Source organism: Ranitomeya imitator, chromosome 5 (assembly GCF_032444005.1).
Source record: "Ranitomeya imitator isolate aRanImi1 chromosome 5, aRanImi1.pri, whole genome shotgun sequence".
NCBI lineage: Eukaryota > Metazoa > Chordata > Amphibia > Anura > Dendrobatidae > Ranitomeya > Ranitomeya imitator.
Window position 1 is genome coordinate 158,311,462 of NC_091286.1, and position 20,024 is coordinate 158,331,485.

Here is a 20,024-nt window from a genome sequence, read left to right on the forward strand (position 1 = left end):
TTTAGTGCCCTCCTTTATTAGCTGACCCGAAGCTCCACAGTGGTCAGTTGTACCCCAGCCCTGAAACTGCAGTAGCTGGGAGGCTATGAAGTATAACCAAGCGTTTGGAACTGCTAGGCCCCCATTATCATTTTCCCTTTGCAGGGTTTCAAGTTTAATTCTGGGTTGCTGTTTCTTCTCCTGGGGAGTTCCCGAAACAGTCCATGTATTTTATGAAAGAAAGACCTGGGACTCCAAATCGGAGTATTATGAAGAAAATAAAGGAGTTGTGGCATTAGGATCATTTTGAAATGATTACTTCTTCCCACTGGAGACATTGGGAGGCGACACCATGTTTCCACCTTAGACCTAAATTTTATCAGCAGGGGAGCTACATTATGTGAATTCAATTCCTGAGGGTTAGCAGAGACTACAGGGTGGGCCATTTATATGGATACACCTAAGTAAAATGGGAATGGTTTCTGATATCAACTTCCTGTTTGTGGCACATTAGTATATGGGAGGGGGAAAACTTTTCAAGATGGGTGGTGGCCATTTTGATCAAAGTGCTGCCCGTTGTGTTGGATTGTCAATACAACCCTCTCCTCCCACTCTTGACACACTGATGTCAACACAGCAAAAGAAATATTACCACAGGCTTCCAGAATCCGTTGTTTCAGATGCTGCACATCTCCTATCTTCACAGCTTACACAATTTCCCTCAGATGAACCAATAGATAAAAGTCTAAGGGGGTCAGATCGGGAGACCTTGGTGGCCATTCAACTGGCACACAATGACCAATCCACTTTCCAGGAAACTTCATGTAGGAATGCTCGGACCTGTCACCCATAATGTGCTGGTGCACCATCTTTCTGGAAAAACTCAGGGAACATGCCATCTTCAGGGAACGTTCCATCTTCAGCCACTGATGTTTCTTTATTAGGGACAGTTTTCTTGCGTCCACATTTTGGCAAATCCAACACTGAATCTGTTTCACGAAATTTGGCAAGCAGTTTGCTAACTGTAGCATGGGAGATGGGTGGTCTTGTAGGGTGTCTTGCATTGAAATCTGCTGTAATGACCTGGGTACTGCGTTCACCAGATCTAAAACAAATTCTATCCGCTCCTCACGTGTTAACCTCTGCAACATTTCAATGGCTGTAAACAAAGATAAACTTTATAAATAACTCATGAAAGAATAAAGTTATGTTAAAACCAAGCACACCATTATTTTTCTCGTGAAGTTCTCAATAAGTTTGTCACACAACCCTCTTCCCATTGAAAAAAAAATAGTTGGATCCAAAATGGCCGACTTCAAAATGGCCGCCATGGTCACCACCCATCTTGAAAAGTTTCCCCCCCTCTCATATACTAATGTGCCACACACAGGAAGTTGATATCACCAACCATTCCCATTTTATTTAAGTGTATCCATATAAATGGCCCATCCTGTCTTACCCCCAAATATTTAAGAGTTTACTATCACTTTGATGACCCTGTTTCGAGTTCCTGGGCTAAGGCCTCGAAACTTGATGCGGCAGTAGCCAATGTGTCAAAAAAAAATCCTCTTTGCCATTTGATGGTATGTGGACTTTAAAGGTCCCACTGGATAAGCAGGTGGATACCTTCCTTAAAGGCACTTGGGAGGTGTCTGCAAGAGCTCTAAGGCCAGCGGTAGCATCTACATGTACGGCCAGGTCTATGATGGTCTGGTCGGACCAACTAGAGACTCAACTGAAGGAGAGGACTTCTAGAGAGACTATTCTGGAGTCATTACCAATGATACCGGGTACTGCACCGTTCTTATCAGATGCCTCAGTGGGCTCGATCAGGTTGGCAGCAAAAGCTGCGGCTCTTGAATGCAGCCCAGAGAGCATTGTAGCTGACATGCTGTCCCGGGGATATTCAGGCCAGGTCTAAACTTTGTTCTGTTCCATGCAAGGGGGAGTAACTGTTTGGGCTGTCCTAGATGAGCTTTTGGAGAAAGCAGGGGATAAGAAGAATCCCAGTCTGGCGATTTCCCTCCTACAAAAAACATTGCTTTATTATCATACAGGCGAACAAAAAGTGGAATAACACGCGATCAAAACGACGGATATAAATAACCATGGTACCGCTGAAAACGTCATCTTGTCTCGCAAAAAAAAAGCCGCCATACAGGATCATCAGCAGAAAAATAAAGTTATAGCTCTCAGAATAAAGCGATGCAAAAACAATTATTTTTTTTATATAAAATAGTTTTTATTGTGTAAAAGCGCCAAAACATAAAAAAATTACATAAATGGGGTATCGCTGTAATCGTACTGACCTGAAGAATAAAGCTGCTTTATCAATTTTACCACACGTGGAACGGTATAAACGCTCCCCCCTAAAAGAATTTCAGGAATTGCTGGTTTTTGTTCATTCCGCCTCACAAAAATGGGAATAAAAAGCGATCAAAAAATGTCACCTGCCCGAAAATGGTACCAATAAAAACGTCAACTCATCCCACAAAAAACAAGACCTCACATGACTCTGTGGGCCAAAATATGGATAAATTATAGCTCTCAAAATGTGGTGATGCAAAAACTATTTTTTGCAATAAAAAGCATCTTTTAGGGTATGTGCACACGTCCGGATTTTTAGCGTTTTTTTTTTGCGGAATTTCGCTATAAAAACGCTAAAATTCCGCATCAAAAACGCTAAAACTATGCATCCTATCATTTAGAATGCATTCCGGATTTTTTGTTCAGATGGATGCGTTTTTTTCCGGAAAAAAACGCATTCCGCAAAAAAAATGTACATGCTCATTCTTTTTGCGGATTTTTTGCGGATTTCTAAGCCAAAATGACTTTCAGGGGAAAAAAAAAAAACGCAAAACATCCGCAAAAAATGCGCGCAAAAACCGTGAAAAATCCGCGCGGAAAAAACGCGATTTTCTGGCAGAATTCTCCGGATTTTGTCAGGAAGAAAAGCTGACGTGTGCACATACCCTTAGTGTGTGACAGCTGCCAACCCTAAAAATCCACCAAGAAAACGCTATAAAAGTAGATCAAACCCCCCTTCATCACCCCCTTAGTTAGGGAAAAATAATAAAATGTAAAAAAATGTATTTATTTCCATTTTCCCATTAGGGTTAGGACTAGGGTTGGGGTTGGGGTTAGGGTTGGGATTAGGGTTACCGTTGGGATTAGGGTTAGGGGTGTGTTTGGATTAGGGTTTCAGTTAGAATTGGGGAGTTTCCACTGTTTCGACACATCAGGGGCTCTCCAAACGCGACATGGCGTCCGATCTCAATTCCAGCTAATTCTGCTTTGAAAAACTAAAACAGTGCTCCTTCCCTACAGAGTTCTCCTGTGCGCCCAAACAGTGGTTCCCCCCAACATATGGGGTATCAGTGTTCTCAGGACACGTTGGACAACAACTTTTGGGGTCCAATTTGTCCTGTTACCCTTGGGAAAATAAAAACATGGGGGCTAAAATATCATTTTCGTGGAAAAAAAAATATTTTTTATTTTCACGGCTCTGCGTTATAAACTGTAGTGAAACACTTGTTGGTTCAAAGTTCTCAACACATCTAGATAAGTTCCTTAGGGGGTCTAGTTTCCAATATGGGGTCACTTGTGGGGGGTTTCTACTGTTTAGGTACATCAGGGGCTCTGCAAATGCAACATGACGCCTGCAGACCAATCCATCTAAGTCTGCATTTCAAACTGCGCTCCTTCCCTTCCGAGCTCTGCCATGCACTCAAACGGTGGTTCCCCCCCACATATGGGGTATCAGCGTACTCAGGACAAATTGGACAATAACTTTTGTGGTCCAATTTCTCCTGTTACCCTTGGGGGAAAAAAAATTGCGGGCTAAAACATCATTTTGTGGAAAGAAAAAATGATTTTTTTAATTTTCACACCGCTACATTCTAAACTTTAGTGAAACAATCGGGGGTTAAAAGTGCTCACCGCACATCTAGATAAGTTCCTTAGGGGGTCTTCTTTCCAAAATGGGGTCACTTGTGGGGGGTTTCCACTGTTAAGGCACGTCAGGGGCTCTCCAAATGCGACATGGGTTCCGATCTCAATTCCAGCCAATTTTGCATTGAAAAGTCAAATGGCGCTCCTTCCCTTCCGAGCTCTGCCATGCGCTCAAACAGTGGTTTATCCCCATATATGAAGTATCAGCGTACTCAGGACAAATTGCACAACAACTTTTGAGGTCCAATTTATCCTGTTACCCTTGGGGAAAAAAAATTGGGGGCAAAAAGATCATTTTTTGTGAAAATTAATGACATTTTTTTTTTTACGGCTCTACATTATAAACTTCTGTGAAGCACTTGGAGGTTCAAAGGGCTCACCACACATCTAGATTAGTTCTTTAGAGGGTCTACTTTCCAAAATGGTGTCAATTGTGGGGGTTTCCACTGTTTAGGCACGTCAGGGGCTCTCCAATCGTGACATGGGCTCCGATCTCAATTCCAGCAAATCTTGCATTGAAAAGTCAAATGGCGCTCCTTCCCTTTCGAGCTCTGCCATGTGCCCAAACAGTGGTTTACCCCCACATATGGGGTATCGGCGTACTCAGGACAAATTGTACAACGACTTTTGTGGTCCAATTTCTCCTGTTACCCTTGGTAAAATGAAACAAATTGGGCCTGAAGTAAAAATTTGTGAAAAAAAATTTAAATGTTCAATTTTTTTTAAACATTCAAAAAATTCCTGTGAAGCACCTGAAGGGTTAATAAACTTTTTGAATGTGGTTTTGAGTACCTTGAGGGGTGCAGTTTTTAGAATGGTGTCACTTTTGGGCATTTTCTGTCATATAGACCCCTCAAAGTCACTTCAAGTGTGAGGTGGTCCGTAAAAACAATTTGCAAATTTTGTTGCAAAAATGAGAAATCGCTGGTCAACTTTTAACCCTTATAACTCCCTAACAAAAAAAAAATTGTTTCCAAAATTGTGCTGATGTAAAGCAGACATGTGGGAAATGTTGTTTATTAACTATATTATGTGATATAACTCTCTAATTTAAGGGCATAAAATCTAACAGTTTGAAAATTGCTAAATTTTCATAATTTCCGACAAATTTTTGTTTTTTTTCACAAATAAATGCAAGTCATATCGAAGAAGTTTTACCACTATCATGAAGTACAATATGTCATGAGAAAACAATGTCAGAATCACCAGGATCCGTTAAAGCGTTTCAGAGTTATGACCTCATAAAGTGACAGTGGTCAGAATTGTAAAATTGGCCCTGTCACTTAGGTGAAAACAGGCTTTGGGGTGAAGGGGTTAAAAGAAAAAAAAAACAATCTCCGCAAAAAAGCAAAACAAAATATGATGACCCTGAGGCTAATAGGGGTTCAAAGGCAGCTAACACATACTCATCCTCACACGCTGTAAACCCAAGCCAATTAGACCAAGAGGACCTAATAAATAAAATAAAAAACATAATGGATGATAAGATAAACTCCCTGGTATCTACAATGAAAAGCGAAATGGACCTAAATTTCCAGAAATACTGTGACAAAATTGACAGGATTGACAGGCAAATGTCTAAGCACGAGGAGAGACTGAACAGACTTGAACATAGGTCGTCTATCTCCTTTGACGAACTGGATAAGATCAACTTTGAAATGAAACACCTACGGTCTAAATTGGCAGACCTCAAAAATAGAGGCAGGCGCAACAACCTAAAAATCAGAGGCATATCAGAGGACATCCCCCCAAGACCAATTGTCTTCCCACCTCAAAAGTATCTTCAAATCAGCTCTACCTGACCTTTCAGACCTAGACCTCACAATTGACAGGGCTCACCGGCTGCCCAAGCCCCCTAAAGTCTCTGCGGACCTACCCAGAGACACCATTCTTAAACTCCACTTCTTTAAAACCAAAGAGTCCATTCTCAACTATCTTAAGGAAAAAAGAACCTTCCCAGATCCCTATGGAGACCTAAAAGTCTTCCCAGACTTCTCAAAGGAAACCCTAGAAGGCCGCAGAGAATTTAGACCCGTAACATCAGCCCTCAGGGACAAAGGAATAAACTATAAATGGGGCTTCCCGTTAAAATTATTAATTTCACATCGGGAAAGAATCATACCGATCCACTCTGTCGAGGATGGCCTAAACTTCGTCAAATCACTTGCCCGCTGAACTACTACCATCCTACCTCTCTGCCGGCTTATTTCCTCTGTTATCTAACCAAGGGGGCCTCCCTCTTAAACTCTAGATGGGACATCTCCCCTATTCCCGTCCACTCTCAATAACCCCTTCTAATCTCCTTCCAGGTAGCTCTGTTGACCTACTTGTGCAGTTACTGTTCTATTCCGTTGTGCTATTTTATCTTTAAGGTTTCACCCAAGATCCTCTGGCTCAAGAATCCCTCAAGAAGAAAGATCCCTGTAGTATACAGGTTATAACCTTCTTGACTCAACACTAACCTTTCCCTTTCAGGTCACAAGTACCCCTAGATCCTAGTGTCACCCTTTTCGTCTTCATCATCTGGGGTATAATGTCATTCAAAATTCTAACATATAACGTTAGAGGGCTAAATAGCCCCCAAGAGGCACACTCTGTGGAGGGAACTTCTTAAATTCCAGGCAGACATTGCCTGCATCCAGGAGTCGAGGTTCCTGGCGGGGAATCACCGCAGCTTCCCTCATATCTTCGAAGCCTGCAACTCAAGTAAAAAGGCTGGGGTGATCACTCTGATCAGGAACACCGTCCCCTTCGAGGCTCTGGAGGAGCATGCTGATACTAGAGGCAGGTATCACATCCTAATTTGTACCATTAATGGTCAGACATGCACTCTAGCGAATTTGTATGCGCCAAACAAAAATCAATTAGATTCCTTTCTAGTATGCTGAAAAAGATAAACGAAGTCAAGAGAGGCACCTTGATTATCCTGGGAGATTTCAATATCACCCCAGACAGAATCCTAGATTCCTCATCGGACTCTAGACCTAAATCAGATAACTTAAATTGGTGGATGGACAGAAATGAACTTTTTGATACCTTCAGATGCCTGAACGCCTCCTCCAAAGAGTTTTCCCATTTTTCCTCAGTCCACCACTCGGCATCCAGGATCGACTTGATCCTATCCGACATTTTTTCCCTGGACAAATTTAAAAAAGTATCCATTGTGACAGAACGCTATCAGACCACTCCCCCGTTAGTGGTGAAATACTCATAGGCCCTTCCTTAAAAAATGTTAAACTATGGAAATGCAACTCTCATATTCTCCATGACTCCATCCATACTGTCACAATCCAGAACACTCTAACCAACTACTTCAAAGAAAATTCCCCAGAAAATACCAACCCCCCTAATAATTGGTGCGCTCATAAAGCCGTCATCAGAGGCACTTTAATGAATATCTCCGCCAAAATAAAAATGGAAAAAGGGAAAAAACTCTGAACCTACAAAAATCTATCCGCACACTCGAAAACACCATAATAGGCCTCCCCTCTCCCTCACCTAAGATGCAATCCGACCTCCTCTCCCTAAGACAGGAACTCAGGTCCCTAATATTTTCTCCCTATGAAGCCGCCCTCAACTCCTCTAAATTCAAGGTCTACTCGTCGCTGAACAAACCCACCAGATACATGGCCAACAGAATTAAAAAACTAAGGACACAAAACAAAATAAACATAATCTCCTCCCTAACAGATGGCACCCCATTAACTCACCCCCAGGACATAGCAAATGAGTTTTCTAAATACTACTCCAAACTCTATAACTTAAACTCAGATCTTACCTCGTCTCCCCCAAAAGAATCTGACATCAGATCTTACCTCGCCAACATTAATCTGCCGTCCTTAACGAAAGAAGAGTCTGAATTCCTTTCCGCCCCCTTTTCCATCCCCGAGGTAGAGGATACCATAAACCACCTTAAACCTCACAAATCTCCTGGGCCAGACGGCTTCAATAATGCTTACTACAAAGCTTTCAGCAAAATCCTTGCCCCCATCTAACAGAGCTTTTTAACCACGCCGCCAAAATAGGATCCTTCCCAAAAGAAATGCTGGAAGCGTCTATCATCCTAATCCCCAAACAAACAGGTGACCCCACTTCCCCCAACAACTACAGACCGATCTCCCTGTTGAACACAGACATCAAGATCTTCTCAAAAATTCTAGCCAACAAGCTCAGCGATCTCCTACCTAATCTTGTAGCGAACGATCAAATGGGTTTCGTCAAAAATAGACAACCCGCTGACGCCACGAGAAGAATTCTGAATTCCATCAAACTTACAAACCTCACTAGATCACCAACAGTACTTATATCCCTAGATGCCGAGAAAGCCTTCGACCGCATCGACTGGCTATTCCTCAAACAGACCCTAATTAAATTTGGCTTCAACAATAACCTTGTCTCCTCATTCATGACACTCTACAAGTGTCCCACAGCAAAAGTTATTTGCAACAACCATATCTCGGGACGCTTTCCCCATCAGCAACGGCACGAGACAGGGCTGCCCTCTCTCCCCCCTACTCTTCAATTTGGCACTAAAACCCCTGGTGGAACATATCAGACAAAACCCCATTATAACCGGAATACCCGCAAACAAGCGCCAGCATAAGATCAGTTTGTTCGCGGACGATATTATCTTGACTCTCACAAACCCGGTATCCTCCACACTAGAAGTCCTCAACGAATTGGAGACTTTCTCGGCCCTTTCTAAATTCAAGATCAATAACTCAAAGTCCAACATCCTGCCCATTCAAGTTAGCCAAAAGGAAATCCAATGCCTAAACACATCTGTATCATTTAATTGGTGCAGAGAAGAAATCCCCTATTTAGGTGTTATCATCAACAAAGACCTAGAAAAAACAGCCACTTCAAATATGAAAAAATTAACTGACTCAATTTTAAAAGACTGCATTTCCTTCAAACACAGGGACCTGTCTTGGTGGGGGAGAAATCTGGCAATCAAATTATTCATGCTCCCCAAAATTCTATACATCTTTAGATATATCCCACTTCCCATCTCCACATCCTACCTAACGGCGATCCAAGCTCATCTGAATAACTCTGTTTGGAACAATAAAAAATCTAGAACAGACACTAGATCCCTATATAAGAAGAAAAATCATGGTGGAATGAGCCTTCCTAACATTTATGCTCACTACCACTCACTTCTTCCTAAACAGAGCGCTCACTTGTTTTCTGACCAAAAAACCCCGGCTTGGTACGATTTGGAGTTGGAAATAAACAAGGGCAAGCCACTCAAATCTTTGATCTTTAAAGCCATAGCTAGCCCCCACCTAAGCACCCCTAAACACCCGATATTCCAAGCAATTTCCCTTGCCTGGTCCAGAGTATCCAGAGTAGAGGGCCGCAGCCAAAAAAGATCTACTCTCTATAAACTACCTCTCGCATTTATCTACTCACACCTTAATCTACCTCTGCCCCCCCTCTGGGCCGACCTAAAAATTCTTACCCTGGGGGACATATCGGATGGTCCTAATCTTTTGAATTTTAGTTCTCTAAAGTCCAAATTCAACGCTCCCTCGTCCTCCTTCCTTGAATACATCGTATTGAGGGAAAACGTTAAACTTTTTCTAGGCCTCAAACTTAGATTTTCGGAGCAATCTTTAAAAATCTTAACCAACCCAAATCACCGAATATTCTGGGGCCATAAGTTTATTTACGACTGCTTCAATAAAGACACGTCTTTTGTAAAAAATGCTTATATCCTAGCCTGGGAGAAGTCCCTAAACCTATCCGCCTCCACAGACGACTGGGAAGAGGCATTTTCAACCACATATTCCTCCACAATCTCTATGTCCCTTCTAGAATCCCACTTTAAAACTTGTTCCAGATGGTACTACACCCCATCTAGACTCTCACACATGAACCTGTCCATCTCCCCACTCTGCTGGAGAAATTGCGGACACAGGGGTGAGTTGCTACACGTTTTCTGGAACTGCCCCATTGCCACTACCTTCTGGTCAAGCATATCCTCGATAATAGCCAAACTTCCAGGCCCTATAGTCACCCTTTCTCCCCAACTAGCTCTCCTCTCATTGGATACCCACCTTTTAGACAGTTCTCTGGTAAAAATTATCCTACACCTATGCATGGTTGCCAAAAACTCTATAGCATACCACTGGAAAAATACGACCCTTCCTAACGAAACCACTATAATCAAATTAATGTCGCAACACAGGGATCTCGAACTCAAATTCGCTTTATCCAATAATGAGTTTAGCAGGTTCTACCAGAAATGGTATAAGTGGGACCAATATTTTCCTCCTTGAACATCTGCTGCTACCTCAACTCACCTTTATCACCATAAGGCTACACAAGATGGTGCCTGCCTCGCACCTAATTCCTCCCTGATAGTATATCTGCCTTGTCTGAGAGCTCTCAACTTATATTGCCTCTGTACTACAATCGATGTTAGAAATATCAATCCGTTCAAGGGACAAGACCCTTGCTTCACATGAGCCAAAGTATGCCTAGTCCGTCCAAGGGCTGTGACCCTTGCGTTATACAAGTTAAAATGTACCTAACCCATTTTCTCTTCCTGTTTACGTTACACATTATACCCTATATAACAAAGTTATTAGATAGTTTGTTCCAAGGGCTGCGTCCCTTGCTTTATTAAGGCGACTGTTGCCACTCCGCACTTTAATATGTGTTTTGCTTGTTCCACTTCCCTTATTTTTCCCGGCCCACCCTTACCTCCCCCCCCTTCATTCCTCCCCTGTTCCTCATATTCGTTAAAAATAATAAAGTCTTGGAAAAGAAAAAAAAGAAAAAAATAAATAAATTGTAGATTTCTTAGAAAAAAAAATTGAAAATTCCTGCTACATTTGTAAACCTTCTAAAATGCTCACAATATAAAACATTCTACAAATGGTGCTTATGTAAAGCAGACTTGTGGGAAATATTGTTTAGGCCAGTCTCACACGTCCAGATAATTCCGGTACCGGAGAAAACGGTGCCGGAGTTATGTGTCCGTGTGCTCACATAGGCCATCCGTGTGATGTCTGGGAGTACGTTTTTAGGGTCCGTGTGTCCGTGTATTGCAACAATTTTTACAGTTTTAACCCTATGACAGGAAAAACGCACACGGATGGCACACGGACAGCATCCGTGTGCGGTACGTGTTTACACGGACCCATTGACTTTAATGGGTCCGTGTGATCCATGCTCTCCCACGAACACTGACATGTCTCCGTGTTTTGCAAACTGACATATGGTCCGTGAATAATCGCTGACATCTGCAGAGACACATTTATTTTAATGTGTCTACGTGAGTCAGTGTCTCCGGTACATGAGGAAACTGTCACAACACGTACCGGAGCCACTGACGTGTGAAACCGGCCCTATTCATGTGTTTGTGTGGTATGACTACACAATCTGGATTAAAGGGATAACCATTCAAAGTTTGAAAATTGCAAATTTCTTACGTTTTTGTTTATGTTTTGCATTTTTTTTAATAAAATCAACCTAAATTTATCATTATCATAAAGTATGATGCATCATGAAAAATGTCTGTCAGTGGTATATGCTGAATCATTCCAGAGTTACTACATAAAGTAACACTGGTTATATATATATATATATATATATATATATATATATATATATATATATATATATATATATATATATATATATTGTCATTAAGACTTAATAAGGTATATTCGCATACATTACTTCTTCCATTTTGTGATGTGGGAGCAGAGTTCCATCTTTTGGAGGCCCACCCTATCATATGGAGGGCGATAAAGAAAAGAAAATACACGTGTTATCATTACAACTATGAAAATCCAGCCTTTCAAAATATAAAACATAATTACTCACTCTGTAAACTGCATGAGAAAAAAAAAAATCTAAACGCCAGAATCACGTGAACATGGTAAATTAAAAAATTGTACAATTGCACTTTATCAGTTTTGGCGCACTTGGAATTTTGTCCCACTTTCGAGTACGTCACATGATAAAATAAATGGTGTCATTCAAAAGTACAACTTGTTCGCCTAAAATAAGCCCTCATGTGGCTATGTGGACGGAACAATAAAAAAAAAAGTTAAGGCTGGTGAAAGAAGATAAAAGAATGGAAACCTAAAATAGCGCGATAAGAAAGGGTTAATGCCATAAGAAATATCTGTACCATCACCCTGGAAAATGAAACTTCAATAGATGGTTGCAAGGTCCATATTTTGGCATAGGGTCCGGTTTATACTGATTTTCCAGGAAAGGTGATTCTTGTCACTTTCCTTTACTGGTAAGTTAGTGCTATAAGGATAAATGGATATTTATATATGAGGACATTGTACATAGGCGACAAATTTATTGATCTGGACCTTGTTTTTCATCAACCTAATTTCTGCACATGGACTTTAAACATTTTTTTTCTATTACTGGAACCTCCTTATATCCTAGCAATATCTGATGTAGACTTTACTCTTTCTTATTGTATATATTTGTTATTCTTGTTCTGCATATCCTTAATTACAGTTAATGTTTGCTTTCATATGGTTTAATTCAATCTGAGCGTGACAGCCATGCAGCATAAGCAATAAGGCGATGTTCAAAGACATACTGATAGGGAATGTAGATTGTGAGCCCCATCGGGGACAGTGATGATAATGTATGCAAACTGTAAAGCGCTGCGGAATATGTTAGCACTATATAAAAATAAAGATTATTATTATGTTCACATGCAGCATTTTTGATGCTTTTTGTCTGCATCTAAAACCCGCTATATTGGAAGTAAAACAGCTGTGCTCAAACCTCCTATTTTGCTACATCTTCTAAGGGTATGTGCACACGTTGCGGTTTTTGCTGCGGATCCGCAGCAGTTTTCCATGCGGTGTACAGTACAATGTTGACCTATGGAAAACAAAAACCGCTGTGCACATGCTGCGGAAAAAACACGTGGAAACGCTGCGGTTTATTTTCCGCAGCATGTCAATTCTTTGTGGGGAATCCGCAGCGGTTTGGCGCCTGCTCCATATTAAAAATCCGCAGGTGTCTAAAACCGCAGTGGAAACCGCACAAAAAAAGCAATAAATCTGCAGTACTTTTTGCACTGCGGATTTAATCAAATCCGCTGTGGAAAATTCCGCAACGGAATCCGCAGCGTGTGCACATGGCCTTAAACTCTGCAGTTTTCCAATTTTGTCAGGAAAGTGTGTACATGAGATTTCCTAAATTTTATTTGCATAAAAAAAGCTGTGAAAAACACTGCATGGTAAGCATGGCCTAAGGATGCTCGTAGTAATAGTCCTGCATACATTTTATGGTTCATTGTTAGTTATGTGTTGACTGGAAGATACAAGGAAAATATATTTTATTTTTTCTTTCTAATTTGTAGGCACCTTGACATCTGTAGAAAGTTTTTTGTCTTTCAAGTCTGGACCAGAGGTTAGTTTAATTCTTCGTGAAATAAACATCAGTAGCCAAGGGTGCAGGGGTTGCAATCCCACCCGGGCCCTGGAGTCTAGGGGGGCCGCAAAAATTCCTTTTGCCAATATAAAATGGCCAATGCTAGTAAAGGCTTGCAATCATTTGGAGCCCCTTTGGAGCTTTTGCATTGGGGCCAATGAGCTGCAAGTCACTCCTCTGTCAGTAGCATACTGTTATCAGTGAGTCAGTGTGCACCTTGGGATAGATTAAGAAATTAAAGTTTAGAACTCAAAATAGTACCTTTTTAGGCCTTAGGGTATGTGCACACGATGCGGATTTTGCTGCGGATCCGCTGTAAACTTATGGGGAAACAAAAAATGCAGTGCACATGCTGCGGAAAAAACCGCGCGGATACGCAGCGATATATATTCTGCAGCATGTCACTTCTTTCTGCGGATTCCGCAGTGGTTTTACAGCTGCTCCAATAGAAATCCGCAGTTGTAAAACCGCAGTGAAAACCGTGATAAATCCGCAGCGGTTTTTCACTGCTATCCGCTGCAGAAAAATCCGCAGTGGACCTAGAATACGTGTGCACATAGCCTTAATGGGGTTACCCACTACTTTATTTGTCCCTTTCATGTGAATAGATAAACATCTTTAATACCCCGTTTCTCCAAATCCTTCTGTAATCTGAGATGCTCTTCTGGTCACAGCCATCAATTCTCTTTTCCCTTGTCTAACTAACTAGATTTCCCATCATTCCTTGTGCTGGGCTGCAAGTCAGCAGTGAGCACGCTGCTTACAACTGTACCTAACTTCTCTCATTCCTCCCCCAGCATCTCTTACAGCCCCTGCACAATATCCTGTACAGGACACTTCCAGGGATTAGAAGTAATATACAGGACCGCAGCACTGGCATTAGGGATTATCCCTTACTCCCCCTTGTGGATGGATGAGGAGGGTAGATATGAATCTCCTCCACCTCCGATATTATAGAAATATATTATATAGAGCCGGGTAAACATACACATAGATTATTAGTAAGAAAGAAGTATCTAACTCACCGTTAAGCTTCTCTTTGTAGTTTGGAGCATGGAATACACGGAGCGTGAAGCCAGTCAATATGAAGAGGATCCAGAATGCGAAAAATGAGCATCACTTTACAGAGGAATAAAATCAGAACTTTCATGATGATGGTGATATCATAGTGCCATCAATGCGTTTCCAGTGTTTAAACACTCTTAATCTTATTTGAATAAAGTTATGTTCACTGTTCATGAGCGGGATCCTCTTCAATATAAACATACATTATACAGGTTATAGAGAAGCGTGTATACATACATGCAGTGGGTATGGCAAGTATGCAGACCCCTTTAAAAATTTTCACTCTGTTTCATTGCAGCCATTTGGTAAATTCAAAAAAGTTCATTTTTTTTTCTCATTAATGTACACTCTGCACCCCATCTTGACTGAAAAACCCCCCAGAAATGTAGTAATATTTGCAAATTTAATAAAAGAAAAACTGAAATCACATGGTCATAAGTAGTCAGACCCTTTGCTTAGAAACTCATATTTAAGGCTACTTTCACACTTGCGTTGTGTGACGTACGTCGCAATGCGTTGTTTTGGGGAAAAAACGCATCCTGCAAAGATGCCCGCAGGATGCGTTTTTTTTCTCCATAGACTTGAATTAGTGACGCATTGCGACGTATGGCCACATGTCGCATCCGTCGTGCGACGGATGCGTCGTGTTTTGGCAGACCGTCGGCAAAAAAAGTTACATGTAACTTTTGTGCGTCGCGTCTATTTTCGACCGCACAGGTGTGGCTGAAACTCGGCGCCCTCTTCCCCGGACATTACAATGGGGCAGCGGATGCGTTGAAAAACTGCATCCGCTGCCCCCATTGTTCATTTATTTCACAATGTGCGTCGGTACATCGGCCCGACGCATAGCGACGGGCCCGTACCGATGCAAGTGAGAAAGTAGCCTTAGGGTACCTTCACACATAACGATATCGTTAACGATATCGTTGCTTTTTGTGACATAGCAACGATATCGTTAAGGAAATCGTTCTGTGTGACAGCGACCAACGATCAGGCCCCTGCTGGGAGATCGTTGGTCGCTGAGGAAAGTCCAGAACTTTTTCGTCGCTGGACTCCCTGCAGACATCGCTGGATCGGCGTGTGTGACACCGATCCAGCGATGTCTTCACTGGTAACCAGGGTAAACATCGGGTTACTAAGCGCAGGGCCGTGCTTAGTAACCCGATGTTTACCCTGGTTACCAGCGTAAAAGTAAAAAAAACAAACACTACATACTTACCTACCGCTGTCTTTTCCCGGTGCTCAGCTTCTCTGCACTCCTCCTGCACTGGCTGTGAGCGTCGGTCAGCCGGAAAGCAGAGCGGTGACGTCACCGCTCTGCTTTCCGGCCGCTGTGCTCACAGTCAGTGCAGGAGGAGTGCAGAGAAGCTGAGCGCCGGGGACAGACAGCGGTAGGTAAGTATGTAGTGTTTGTTTTTTTTACTTTTACGCTGGTAACCAGGGTAAACATTGGGTTACTAAGCGCGGCCCTGCGCTTAGTAACCCGATGTTTACCCTGGTTACCCGGGGACCTTGGGATCGTTGGTCGCTGGAGAGCTGTCTGTGTGACAGCTCTCCAGCGACCAAACAGCGACGCTGCAGCGATCGACATCGTTGTCGGTAACGCTGCAGCGTCGCTGAGTGTGAAGGTACCTTTAGTCACATACTGTCCATTTCCTTCCTTTTTGAGATGGTTCTACTCCTTTACTGGAGTCCAGCTGTGTTTTAATTAAACTGATAAGCCTTGATTTGGAAAGGCGCACACTGTCTATATAAGACCTCACAGCTCAGCTCATAGTGCATGTCAGACCAAATGAGAATCATGAGGTCACAAAAACTGGCCAATGAGCTCAGACAGAATTGTGGCAAGGCACAGATCTGGCCAAGGTTACAACAGAATTTCTGCAGTACTCAAGGTTCCTAAGAGCACAGTGGCCTCCATAATCCTTCAATGGAAGAAGTTTGGGACCACCAGAAGTCTTCCCAGACCTGGCCATCCAGCCAAACTGAGCAATCGTGGGAGAAAAGCCTTGGTGAGGGAGGTAAAGTAGAACCCCAAGATCACTGTAGCTGAGCTCCAGAGATACAGTAGGGAGATGGGAGAAATTTCCACAAAGTCAACGATCAATGCAGCCCTCCACCAGTCGGGCCTTTATGGCAGAGTGGCTCAACGGTAGCCTCTCCTCCGTGTAAGACATATGTAAGCCAACATAGTTTGCTAAAAAACACATGAAGGACTCCCCGACTATGAGAAATAAGATTCTCTGGTATGATGAGATGAAGATAGACCTTTTGGTGATAATTCTAAGCAGTATGTGTGGGAAACAAACAGGCACTGCACATCACCTGGCCAATTCAATTCCAACAGTGAAACATGGTGGTGGCAGCATCATGCTATGGGGGGGTTTTTCAGCTGCAGAGACAGGACGACTGGTTATGATTGAAGGAAACATTAGTGCGGCCAAGTACAGAGAGATACTGGATGGAAACCTTTTCCAGAGTGCTCTGGACCTCACACTTGGCTGAAGGTTCACTTTCCAACAAGACAATGACCCTAAGCACACAGCTAAAATTGCAAAAGATTGGTTTCAGATCAACTCTGTGACCATTCTTGACTGGCCCTGCCAGAACCCTGACATAAACCCAATTGAGAAGCTGTGGAGAGACCTGAACATGGCTGTCCACCAACGTTCACCATCCAACCTGAAGGAACTGGAGAGTATCTGCAAGGAAGAATGGCAGATGGTCCCCAAATCTAGGTGTGAAAAACTTGCTGCATCATTCCCAAGAAGACTCATGGCTGTACTAGCTCAAAAGGGTGCTTCTACTCCATACTGAGCAAAAGGTCTGAATACTTATAATCGTGTGATATTTCAGTTTTTATTTTAATAAATTTGGAAAAATTACTACATTTCTGTTTTTCAGTCAAGATGGGGTGCAAGAGTGTACATTAATGAGAAAAAAATGAACTTTTTTGAATTTACCAAATGGCTGCAATGAAACCGAGTGAAAAATTTAAAGGGGTCTGAAAACTTTCTGTACCCACTGTATACACGGGAGAGCTGTGTCTGCAGCTGTATGCACAGAAGCCGTGAATGAGCTCTGCTGCATAGATCTTCTCCAAGACACTTGGCTGTGATTGCGCATCAGATTCCAGAGACAGGAAATTGACATGACCTCACAGAAAGTCTTCAAATTCTCTGCTAGATATCATGTGACTAGGAGAAGAGCTCAGGTTACAGAAGGATTTGGGAAAGCAAGGTAAAGTTAGCAGTTAGTTTACATGAAAGGGACTTGTAAAGTAGTGGCCAACCCTTTAATGAATGGTCCCACTGGAGGAAGATGTGCCTAATTAAGTCTCACAACACTTGGTAAATTTGTCTCATTATATAGGTGCTACGCGCCTCTGGTAGAAATGTACTCCAATCATGGGCTGGAGTACATTTATGGTAGTAGTTACCCCACTAAAGTGGCATAACCTTTCATGAATTTGAAAGGTGTCACTTAGTCACACCCCATCCCACCCATTCTTCACCCATATTGGCATAGCTGGGTGGGACCGGTGTGAAATGGCAAGTAACAAAATTTCTGCACAACTTATAAAATTATTCATGTCGTCACCTTCTTAAACACCTTCTTCTCCACGGTATTCACGGTGGAAAATGAAATGCTAGGTGAAATCCCAAGAAACAATGAAAACCCTATATTAAGGGTCACCAATCTAACCCAAGAAGAGGTGCGAAACCGGCTAAATAAGATTAAAATAGATAAATCTCCGGGTCCGGATGGCATACACCCACGAGTACTAAGAGAACTAAGTAATGTAATAGATAAACCATTATTTCTTATTTTTAGTGACTCTATAGCGACAGGGTCTGTTCCGCAGGACTGGCGCATAGCAAATGTGGTGCCAATATTCAAAAAGGGCTCTAAAAGTGAACCTGGAAATTATAGGCCAGTAAGTCTAACCTCTATTGTTGGTAAAATATTTGAAGGGTTTCTGAGGGATGTTATTCTGGATTATCTCAATGAGAATAACTGTTTAACTCCATATCAGCATGGGTTTATGAGAAATCGCTCCTGTCAAACCAATCTAATCAGTTTTTATGAAGAGGTAAGCTATAGACTGGACCAAGGTGAGTCATTGGACGTGGTATATCTCGATTTTTCCAAAGCGTTTGATACCGTGCCGCACAAGAGGTTGGTACACAAAATGAGAATGCTTGGTCTGGGGGAAAATGTGTGTAAATGGGTTAGTAACTGGCTTAGTGATAGAAAGCAGAGGGTGGTTATAAATGGTATAGTCTCTAACTGGGTCGCTGTGACCAGTGGGGTACCGCAGGGGTCAGTATTGGGACCTGTTCTCTTCAACATATTCATTAATGATCTGGTAGAAGGTTTACACAGTAAAATATCGATATTTGCAGATGATACAAAACTATGTAAAGCAGTTAATACAAGAGAAGATAGTATTCTGCTACAGATGGATCTGGATAAGTTGGAAACTTGGGCTGAAAGGTGGCAGATGAGGTTTAACAATGATAAATGTAAGGTTATACACATGGGAAGAGGGAATCAATATCACCATTACACACTGAACGGGAAACCACTGGGTAAATCTGACAGGGAGAAGGACTTGGGGATCCTAGTTAATGATAAACTTACCTGGAGCAGCCAGTGCCAGGCAGCAGCTGCCAAGGCAAACAGGATCATGGGGTGCATTAAAAGAGGTCTGGATACACATGATGAGAGCATTATACTGCCTCTGTACAAATCCCTAGTTAGACCGCACATGGAGTACTGTGTCCAGTTTTGGGCACCGGTGCTCAGGAAGGATATAATGGAACTAGAGAGAGTACAAAGGAGGGCAACAAAATTAATAAAGGGGATGGGAGAACTACAATACCCAGATAGATTAGCGAAATTAGGATTATTTAGTCTAGAAAAAAGACGACTGAGGGGCGATCTAATAACCATGTATAAGTATATAAGGGGACAATACAAATATCTCGCTGAGGATCTGTTTATACCAAGGAAGGTGACGGGCACAAGGGGGCATTCTTTGCGTGTGGAGGAGAGAAGGTTTTTCCACCAACATAGAAGAGGATTCTTTACTGTTAGGGCAGTGAGAATCTGGAATTGCTTGCCTGAGGAGGTGGTGATGGCGAACTCAGTCGAGGGGTTCAAGAGAGGCCTGGATGTCTTCCTGGAGCAGAACAATATTGTATCATACAATTATTAGGTTCTGTAGAAGGACGTAGATCTGGGTATTTATTATGATGGAATATAGGCTGAACTGGATGGACAAATGTCTTTTTTCGGCCTTACTAACTATGTTACTATGTTACTATGTTACTATGTCACACTTATTGTTTTTTAGGGCACTTGTATTCATGATGGGACCTGGCAATCTGCTGTTCATGGAGCTGCAGATCAGGCAAATCTGAAGAATTTCAGAAAGAAATTGGCCCTCAAGCCACTTCCAGTTTTTGGGAAAAAGTTAAAAAGAAGGTAAGATTAATTTCCAACTTTCTTCTATTTACATAGTTATATAGGTTCATCAAGTTCTCTATCACCCACAATGTTGTGCAATAAGGAAATCATCCAGCCCTTTAAAAGCTGTT

At 42.1% G+C, this 20,024-nt stretch overlaps 1 protein-coding gene across 1 annotated transcript in view; it reads left to right on the top strand.

Annotated features, from left to right (window-relative positions):
* Positions 1-20,024, top strand: part of LOC138681607 (saccharopine dehydrogenase-like oxidoreductase) — a 92,371-nt gene that overhangs the window by 37,141 nt on the left and 35,206 nt on the right. Inside the window, exons 5-6 of the mRNA XM_069769243.1 lie at positions 13,286-13,335; positions 19,781-19,911. Coding sequence (XP_069625344.1) covers positions 13,286-13,335; positions 19,781-19,911 — 181 coding nt within the window. The remainder of the gene's footprint in view (positions 1-13,285; positions 13,336-19,780; positions 19,912-20,024) is intronic.